A 10,865-nucleotide genomic window follows, 5' to 3' on the forward strand; every position below is an offset into this window, starting at 1 on the left:
ATATTGTTTCCTTTCTCTCACCACAACTGTCGTCGCTCCAGCTTCGTCGTCCTTGACTTGTTTCCTTCTTCTTCACTTGCTTGGTCTTTAAATTAATCAAAAGTCCTCCGTTTAATGCCTCTTCTTTTCAACTAACCTTTCCCCTTTGTGAGGCGGCCTCACCCAGCATGCTTTGAGAGCACCTTAAGTGGCTGAGTGGACAGAGGTGGAGATAGAAACACAGCGGATGTCTGTGTTTCTCTTCTTCTTTTAGACTACCGTTGGCTCACACAGACGTGGTTGGCGTATAATCAGAGCTGATTTACTCTTTTCAGGTAAAAGTTGTTCAAATCTGTTGGATGAAAAAATACAATTTAGTGTGTATTAAATAAGATATTTCTGCTTTAAAGTGGTCGGATGAAAAGGTAATGATGCTGCCCTCTGTCTGCCTTTTCCTTTTTGCTACTTTTTTCATTGTAGCTTAAAAGTTCTTGCCTGATGGTCGTTCATCTACTTTCTGCCTAATTAATTTATTCATTTAATGGGTCATTGAGCAGGAGTCAATCTGCACTGTCATTGGGTGAGGGTCGGTTTTAACCCTGGACTGTTCACCAGTCCATCACTGGACAGAGACCATGTGGGGAACATTTTTTACAACACTGTCAGTGTACAGCTCCACAGACCAGCAGGTTCTCAGCGATAAAATACCCAGTGGTAAAAAGTCTGACCGCCCTAAATGCTTTGTAAATCTAGTTGATGGTTGGTGATCTTGCAAGCTTAACAACAAATTTACTCTAGCTAACCAGGGCATTTTTACTGCATTAATAGCACCCCCTACAGGGGAGACCGGGAACCTATAACCTCCTTGTTTGGAAAAAAAGAAAAGAAAATCAATTTGAACTTCCTACCTTGCATTACATGTAATATTTTTTCAGCGTGTCCAAGGAGTAAAATCATCGTGCATTTGCCTCCTTGTGTCTCTCTGTCAGTACCGTTATTGCCACCCAGCCCTCGGCTGTTTTAAGTGATTGGGTTATTTTTACCATTAATGCCTTACCCATTCCTCCTCCTTTCCTCCACACCTGGTGAATTAATTGGAGAGGGCAGAAGGCCACAGTGAATATGGTGCACATAACGAGTGGAGGGGCCGGACTGCCTCTAACACCGAGCGCTGTAATTGGCTGCCTGAGAGGGATGAGGGTCATTAGGTAAAGGTGACTGCTCTGCCCTCTGGGTGCAGTTAGTCACATATACTGTATTTCTACATATGCTGTATATACTGACAGGTGGGAGCACTGGTGAATGGCTGTGAACATACAGAACCTGAAGCAGAATGAATATTTTATAGAACATGTATTATATGGATGTCTTTGCTGGATTGTAGAAGACTATTGCAATAAAAGTTACTACAGGTTTTACAACAAGAAAATACCTTTATGCTTTGATGACAAGCTTCAAATCCAACAGTCAGTGTCTGCAGCTCACCATGGAGGAGTTGGAATGTAGCAGTAACAGGTGAAATGGTTTGGTATTAACATCACAGTTGGGTACATTCACTACAGAAAGAAATGTGAAAAGAAACAAAATTAATTTTGATTTCTAAACAAGCTGCGACACAAGCTAGCACACGTGCTGGTAACAGAAGACTCTAACTAATGGCTAACATTTAGTTCCTGAAATAAATCTTATTTGAATGTATTTATTAACTGCAGCTGTTAGCTGTCTGTGACTTCACAGTGACAACACACTTTCTTTACCTTCATCAACTCATTTTTTCTCTCTGCAAGTTTGGGGTCAAATGCAGAATCTCCTGCCTAATGTGCACGTGGGGTCAAATGCAGAATCTCCTGCCTAACGAGCAGGGGCCACCACATCGGTTTTCTGCATAGTGATTTTTGGACCAAGTTATTTTGTGCAAAACCCATTCCGGGATTTGGAGACAAGGTTGTATGAACCCCAGAGGCCTACAACTGCCTCCCTCTCGCCACTGATTGAACAGTGTTGCTTTTAGATTTGACGACAGAACAGTTAGAAAGAATGGAGTTTGATGCTTTAGTTTTGATCTCCTTGACTGCCGTGCCCTCATTATCACATCACACATTTTCAGACTCTGAACAAGAAGAACTTTAAAGATAAAAGAAACAACTGTGCAAAGTTATAAATGATTGCACCGAGGCCTAAACGCTCACATCAAAACTTTTATCTAAATGGTTTCTCCCACTCATCTGCACTTGCCTTGCTTTATCTCAGTATCTCTGATGTCAATCCCTTAATTGCTCATAATGCTTCATGGCATCACTTCATGTTTTGCTATAATTTTATTCCTCTATGTAATCTTGTAGGGGGGAAGAACAATTTAGTTTTCCTTTTCAGTCTGTCAGGATTAACTTAATGGGGGCTAATGACGGTCAAATCAAGAGTTTGACAGCAACAATTAAACTAGCCCCACACAGAAGTAAGGCATCGGCTCAGAAGTCTTGAGGAAGATGGCCATTTAGCTGGCTGTTCTCAGTGAAGTTTTTCCCTTTGTTGCCAGAATTTCTTTACATGTTTCCTTTAATGTCACTGAAGATCTTGCTTCATAGTTGGCTAAGGATACTGTAGGTCAGGTCTGTAGCTGGAAAGTTATTTCACCAAAATGTGCTAATTGTTACCAGGACTTGTGTTAGCTAAACCGAATGTCATCTTAGTGAAAAAGAACAGAGTGATCGTTGTTATTGGGTTTGCTTCCTATCGGTCTTTCCATGTTCATTGTCATCAAATAGCTGTTAGAGATATTGAGCCTGTTGGTGGCGCTGCTCTCTGTATGAAGCTAAAAACACTACATGAATATTGTGTGTTTGTTGCCAATTATCTCCAGAATGGTTCCCCACACGTTTTCTCACGCTGTCACAGTAGAATGTTTATTTAAAGACACAGTGTTGATTCGTTTCTTACTCTTTGTTTTGTGTAATTAGCTGTAATTGTTTTGCTGTTGAAGAGCATTTAGCAGAGGAAAAAATGCACGCCTGTGCTTTCCGTTTGGCACAGCATGGCAGCAGTCTGAGCTGCTTGTTCGCTTTCTTTGGCTCTATTCACCATAGATAAACCACAGTAGTTTCTTTGGCTCTATTCACCATAGATAAAACCACAGTAACCACTACTACTAGTCTATACTACTCTAGAGGTAGTTTTGGTTTAAAAGTATCACCCACTATCTGCATTGACCACTAAATCTATATTTTCTCTTCTTTTTTTTTTTTTTTTTTAACTTTTGTCATATTCTTTGACTGCATCACAGGTTTATTTATACGCCTTGCTGTTTTTATACTGGCATTTGTAATTTTATTTTTTTGTAATGTTATTTATAATTAAACCTGCACAAACCTACACAATTAAACAGTTTTTAGTCTAAATTTTAGTCTAAAAACCAAGACTTTCTCTGGTTGATTACAGCCCTAGTTGGGAGCATCTATTCATAAAACACATTTCTTCACAAATGGTGCTGGTGTTAACAAAAACCCCAAGTCATTTTCCTTGAATATTCCTGCTTTCTACAACCTCCAAAAACGTCTAAACTTTAAAGGTCGACCATGGGGGAACATTCATGTTTCCTCCGTTACCAGGTTCATTTGCAGATGAAGAGTTGGAGCTACAGCCTGTCCTTGCTGCTGGCTACCCCTTTTTATTTCCTTTTTTTTTATACTCATTTTTTTTTCAAAAGCTAATCCTCACGTCCCAACCTGTAACTGCTTACAGAGGAACTGAACTTTACTCTTAAGTACTCACTTTGATAAAGAAAGTTGTCACAGACATTGGTAAATTAGTCCAAAATACACATTTAAGACATTAGTGCACATAGAAAATGAAAAAAATGTTGTTTGTTTCTTTTGTTTGTGTTTGAAGGAAACCTGTTCATTATCATTGCCACTAATTTGACCAAAACAGTTTTGCCATGTGAACGAAGACATACAGTAGCTCCGGATCGCCCAACAGTTTATAGAATAATGTTTGTGTAAAAAGAGCGCCTTTCAAATGTCAAATTCTAAAGTACATCTCCACTTAGTGGATGTCAAAAATGTGGGAACTATTGAATAAAAATAAAACAACCATTAGGTATTTATTTATGAACATTCTAATAGGTAATCCTGTTTACAAGTGACTCTGCTGAGCCACATTAAACATTTTTGACAAACTCAGCCCGGTTCCTCCTGGCTCTGACTGCTAAAGAGACAGAGGAAGATTGATGCTACGCTAACTTTTGTTAAACGTAAAAATATGCTATTTTCTAGCAGTTGGAGGAAAAATGATGATGTGACTGCGATGATTTATTAGAGTCACCACACTCCAAGTAACCCACACTAAATATCATTAATTCCATATTCCCTCCATCTGTTTTCTTGATTTATTTTATTTTTTTCCAGGACTACAGAGCAGGGCTGGCGATTGCTGAAGTGGAACTGACTGCAGCCCATATCAAAGACATGGACCGCAGGAGTTTTGAAATCAACACACCCTTCAAAAACTTCTGGTAGGTGTTGCAGAGGTCGATGGAAGTGTAATTTTTAAGGTTCCCTGCTTCTCTCTCAACATTCTGGAACAGCTAATGCTAATTAATGGGTGGATTCAGCCAGTGGTGAGACCAATATTGAGTAGAAGTGAAGAAAAAAAATCTCCATCCCTGCTTTCTTTTTTCTGTTCCTTTTACCAAATAAGTTTACAGTTTTTAAATTACCGTTTTAGTCATCAGAAAAATAACTGTCATGAACAAAATAAGTCTTTCCTTTAACACTGCCTGCAGCAATGCCTTCAACAGGTTGACTGCATGTCAAGACTTGCAGCTATATACAGAATTTGGCCACATTCAGAGCTGTTAATATAAAAAGAATTCTCTTTTTCACTCAATTTCATCGAAAACAGATACAAACATAACTTCTGATTTTTTTTTCCCCAAAAGTTGACTTTATAAAACCCTCTATCCTCGTTCCCTTCCTCTCCCTAAAACACCAGCGATTGTATCTGCAGTGCCACCGTGGACACAACACTGTCCGTTAAACGGCCACAAAACAGCAGCGAAGCCAAAGTGAGTCTCCACAGCTTAAAGTGATTAGATGAGTTTCTCGCTAATCCCCGCCTTCAGCAGATAGAGGCGGTGCTATCAATCAATCTGACACACACACACACACACACACACACACACACAAATCCCTACAGTGGCCTCATCAAACCAATTCTTTATATCTACGCTCATTTTTATTCATTCTTTTTGGCATGCAGACAAAATGGCAATAGCATCAGGAGTATTAACGAAGCAGCCAAACAAGGGAACCATTAGAGCTAACACAAACAGATCGATTGCACATATAACCGTCAGGTAGAAGGAACCAGGAGAAAAAAAACAAACAATACTGTTCACTGAGAGCGGGATGAAGAAGAACTGGCGATTGCTTACGAACAAACAAGACGTGCTTCGCCCAAGCAGCTGTGACGGTTGTTTTCTAAATGAGCCATTAGTGCTGAAAGAAGCAGCGCGCTCATTGATCGTCGGCCCCTGAGGGAAGGCAGTCACTTGGAAGGTGTTGGGGCCTTCAGAGACAGGGATACCTGCACAAAACTCCCAGAGGAGGAGGCTTTAACCAGCAAAGTGACTAAAGAAAAGACATTTAATATCTATGTAATAAAGTTCAACTTTAGCCAAATTCTAGTTTTAATGTACTCCTGTAATAGTGTCACATTTGCCACAAATGGTTTTCAAAAAAGCTAAAATACTTATTATACTTATACTTGAATAACGAGTGAAGAGCTAAAGGTAACAATTGGCTGACAAAATCTTTATTCAAACTGCCTAAGCCCAGAATAGCTGAGAAAATGCATCTCAAAAGTAAATGCTACATTAAATACTAGTGATGCAACGAATTTTTGGCCACTGAAAAGTTTAGGTCGAAAATGCACTTTTGGGCCATTTTAATTTTGAAACACTTTTATCACCGAAACAACACCACCAAAAGACCCACGGATAGCGATTCGCAAAACGTGTAATGCTGAAATTTTAAAAGGGGTGCATCTGCAAAGAATTTCTCTACGTCGGGTTTAAATTTTAAAATGAATCACCTGCACCCCAAACATCCCGATTGCTATGCTGAAGGAAGGAAAGCCTCTCTGCGCAAAAGTGAGTTGTTAGCACAGAGTATAGAACTTAGCTTAATTATTCAGTGTTATGTTGAATATATATTGGGCAACATACAACCTGACCTCTGAAAATAGTTACCACTCAGTCAATTGCTGGCTTTTCTACTCATTTCTCTTTTTTATGCTGCCATAAAAGCGTTACTGTTACGCGGCCAATAGGATAATAGACGCCCAGTGGAGGAAAATGGTGCATTAAATGGTGACCGTTGTGGAGGATTTGAACTGAATATGAAGTGATTTCATTTCCTTTTGGATAACCTCGTTTCACATGATGAAAAGTACATTTTAATTAAAGAAGGGACTGGTATTAAGGACCTCAGTTTAATGGGAACGCTTGGACTTTATTTTAAAGAAAAGTTTTCTTTTTCCTTTGTCATTCTGGCTGCCAACCATGAAGGTCATTTTTGGCCATTTGGAATTGAATGTTTTATTAATGGAATACAGTTGGATTTTTTTCTTTTAAAAAATAGGGTTATTTGATAAATGGCTGGAAGTGAGTAGCTCCATATTGTTAAAGTGGAACGAAGGTCGGCTCTTTAAATTTGTCATTTTATTTTTCACATTCCATTGAAGCTAAAATCCTGCTTCATAATTCACATTAAACTTTAACAGGCAAAATGGAAAAGGTAAATGTTTTGCTGTCAAACCTAAGATTTTTAAATCAATGCCTGAACCACAGGTGTCTGAATAGAAGAAATGTAAACATCAAGAAAAGTTTCTAGATTAACAGGTTAACTCGCAGGCTCGTGCCTCTGCCAAGGGTCAAGTTGTTGAAAAAATGCCCAGGTCATGGCTCACCTCTTCAAACTGCTCTTTACAAGTGAATGGTTCTCCATTTGCTTTGTCTGCAGTCATTTGCTTTGTCTGAAGTCAGTCAGTCAGTCACTCCGTCAGTCAGTCAGTCAGTTGACGTCTTCTTGGGTGAAATCAAGTGAAAAGACAATCCTTTGAACTAAAGTCATAGTCATATTATTTATGGTGAATTATTATTCATTTAAATACCAGGGTCTGCAGTGAATTTGAAAAGAAGTACTTTGTTGTTTCTTAAACTACCTGTCAGGACTCAGGTCGTCAGTCTCAGGTCTAGGTTCAAATCACAGCAGTGAAATCATTTGCATCAATTGTTATTATTGCGTTGACTTTGTTGACCAAACCTCAGCTTCTTCAATACTCTGGATAACTTTGTTAGACTTGAGACTTAAAGTCCAGCACAGGGGCCCTGTTTATATAATGTATATAATACTGTATATTTTATAATTAATAGCATCAAGGCTGAAGATAGAAGCTGAGAGCTCATAGTTGTGGTAATGACCGACATTATTTTAGTATTTGATTTTAATATTCACTTGTAGGATATGATTACAGCAAAAGTAACAATTCCAATGACGACCAGTCTCTCAAATATAGTATTTTATTTATTTATTTTACTTTTGCTGTGCTTTCAGTTGCGACTCCATGTTTCCTCTTTCACCACCTGTCAGACTTTGAGAGGCTGTATTGTATTTCCTGACCTGATATGACACCAGGTCTGGACTCCATCTAAAACGCCACAGCTTGAAAACCCCTACTTCTCCCACCTCTCTTTCCCCCCTTTGCTCTTTTGTGGTATTTTGTGGCCATGAAGCAGCTGAGCAGAAGATGTGAGCAGTCCTCTCTGCACTTGGGCCCTGGTCAGAGACTGGCTGGGCACAGAGCGGCTGAACCCAATCAACCTATCGATCTGCTCTGGCTTGTTTGCGTGGAACTGGCCCAGTTGCACATCCTCTGCTCGAGGTGAAAGCTTCTCCTCTCTGCCATCTTCTCTTTCCTCATCTTTGGGCGTACTCTCTGCGCCAGTCGTCAGGTTGCCATGGAGATCACTGGTCCCTATCCCCCTCTCTAAGTGGTACTTTCAGTCGCACTCTTCTCTTCATCTATTTTACTCTCCATTTTTAACTATATATATGTATGCATACATGTATGTGTGTATGTATGCGCACATACACACAAACGTCTTGTTTCTGAAGATCTAGAAGCTTGTTCAGAACATTGTTCACATACATGTCGTGTGTGTGCGTTTGTGTGTGCGTGTGTGTGTCAATTCAAGTCAATTCCAGACTTTGTAGGTGCTGTGCCACCGCCCAGGTAGATAGTTAAGGGTCTTTGAGTGGTCATCTTGGGCAGACAAATGACTTTTTACCATAATTATTTGACTGCCACCACTTTCCACAATAATGTACCAAGCTGCATGAAGTAAACATTACTACAATTATGCATCACTATTACCGATAACTTCTCAAAGTTTGGATTCAAATATTTTCTTGGCCAAACCTCCGTATTTTGACCCATGCCTTATGTTCAGGAGGACTGTCCCATTGAAAAGGCCAACAGCCTGTCACTGCTTTCCTAATTGGGTATTGTAGCTAAACAGAAGTATTACTTTGACAGCAATGAAATATCACCACTGCATTGTTAAAAACGTAATTGCATCAAAATCAACAGCAGACAAATAGGCAAATATATACATTTTACAGCAGAGTTGACATTGGCATCAGGAGGATCTGAGAGAAACTTTGTTTGGTTTCACAGTTTCTACAGGTTTCTTTGTATTGGGTTTGTGATGAACCTGCTGGTTTTTGTACAGATATTTCTCTCACTGTGCAGCCACAGTGTATAAATGTCTTTATGATGCGCTTTACTGTATATGGTAATGGCTTTGATCCTTTTCTTTCAGCATTTCTCAACTCTCCTTGTTGTAATGTAGAAATAATATCCAGGAAAGCTTTACAGATTTTATTGATGGAGGTGAAAGTATAACTTTATTATCACTCTTTTGCTCATCTCTGTCCATTCAGCTTCATCAACTCTATCTCATGGTCGTACATATTCAGGAACCCAGCAGTCAAAATTCTCCAAACACTTACATACACACGTCCGTCACCCTGCCAAGCACTACTCTGCCGTTTAATTGCTCTCTCAAATCAAATCAATAGCAGTCAGGCCTGTGTTATGGGCGGGGGCTAAAAAAATCAATTGTGTTGTAGCTTCACAGCCGAGACAGAATGCGAGAAGGAGGAGTGGATTGAAGCGATCCAGGAATCGATCGCTGAGACACTTTCTGACTATGAAGTGGCGGAGAAGATTTGGTTCGACGAGGCCAACAGGATCTGTGCAGACTGTTGCGCCCCACAGCCGGAGTGGGCGTCGGTCAATCTGGGCGTTGTAATCTGCAAGAAATGTGCAGGTAAGAGGAGAAACACATACACATACACACACACATACACACACACAGACACACACAGACACACACGGTTCATCCCTGGCTTTTCATCAAACAGCATAGTACACACAGAGTGAGGTAAATGCTAAAATAAACAATCCCCTGCCCACAAAGAAGGAGCTGCACATACACAGCTTTGTGTGATTGGCAGCAGGCAACCTGTGCTGCAACTGATCGTTTTCAAAGCGGTGGCTCTCCACCTACGAGGTGAGACTTATGAGTCAACACAACACACAGGAAAGGGCTTGAGATTTCATAGTTAACGAAAGCAAAAATAATCTTTAACACTTGCTGGATCCTGGTTTGCCAATGAAAGCAATGCAATATGTGGTTAATGACAAGAAGGCGTTTCAGTTCAGCCTTTGTTTCTCAGTTGAACAAGGGGATTCGTTTTTAGGTCAACGTTGTTTTATTGAGTTTCCTATTTTTTCCTATTTCTTTTTTTATTTTCTTTTTATTTGATGAAATCAAGTGCAGGTAGTGTGAAGTTCAATCTTCTGGGTACAAAAAATCAAGTGCAGGTAGTGTGAAGTTCAACCTTCTGCGCTGTAATGCTCATTTCATCTTTTTACTTTAGTAGACATGAGCAGGCTGATGTTGTGTAAGCCTGTGGAAATACTGTGTCCTTATTGATTTGTTAATGCTCCCCGAGGTGAGAGACTATCTACCACCAGGTCAACACACTGTATAACATCGCAGTTTAAAGACAAGGGTTAAATAATACACTAAAGTAGTGGGCCTCATGCTGAACTCTGTGGGAGGCCAAACCTTCTCTAATTTATGTGAATGCTTTAAAGAATTAGGAGGTATCCCATAATTCTCTAAGAAACGGTAAACACCGTCAAAGAGGTGACATCCTTGATCTGTGTTAAGCTCCCTACATACTGTAGTTGTTGTGTAGTGTCTTTTTCTTTACTCCCTCCTCCAGATTCTTTCATGAGTGGCACTCCTCACCCCTCCTCTGTAAAGCCCATGTAAATGGTACCCATCATACACCCAGTATCCCTTTTCAAACAGCCCTAAGTGATTTCATTTGCAGCGCTGTTTTAATATTACATTTTGCTGACGTGCTGAGAGAGAGGAAAGAAGGATGGGGATGCTGAATATCTGCAACCAGGAGTCTATCCTCGTACGCTCTTATTTAAACAAGGTGGTGGTCCATTTGGAATACCAGTGACTGCTAACGCTTTTAATTAGCACTCTCACATCATGGACAATAAAGAGAAATGCTGAACAAGAGAAAAGGGAAAGGCGTAATGAGAAAGCTAATAGTAAAGATGATCCCAGGTCTTTTTTTTTTCTTCCTCTGGCAGAGATAGAATGAATTTTAATAGTCTGCAGTCTCTAACTGGCTGTTGAGTAGCGGTTTCTGCTCAGGTCGCAGCACCGCAGCGTGAAATTCACCTCTGACTATCTCTCTCTCTCTCTCTTTCTCCCTCTCTCTCCCCCTCTCCCGCTT

At 40.0% G+C, this 10,865-nt stretch overlaps 1 protein-coding gene across 1 annotated transcript in view; it reads left to right on the forward strand.

Annotated features, from left to right (window-relative positions):
• Window positions 1-10,865, forward strand: part of arap2 (ArfGAP with RhoGAP domain, ankyrin repeat and PH domain 2) — a 97,966-nt gene that overhangs the window by 30,050 nt on the left and 57,051 nt on the right. Inside the window, exons 10-11 of the mRNA XM_008321193.3 lie at window positions 4,383-4,489; window positions 9,171-9,370. Of these exons, the coding sequence (XP_008319415.1) occupies window positions 4,383-4,489; window positions 9,171-9,370 (307 nt within the window). The remainder of the gene's footprint in view (window positions 1-4,382; window positions 4,490-9,170; window positions 9,371-10,865) is intronic.

The sequence above is a fragment of the Cynoglossus semilaevis genome, chromosome 1, assembly GCF_000523025.1.
Source record: "Cynoglossus semilaevis isolate Cse_v1.0 chromosome 1, Cse_v1.0, whole genome shotgun sequence".
NCBI classification, from domain to species: domain Eukaryota; kingdom Metazoa; phylum Chordata; class Actinopteri; order Pleuronectiformes; family Cynoglossidae; genus Cynoglossus; species Cynoglossus semilaevis.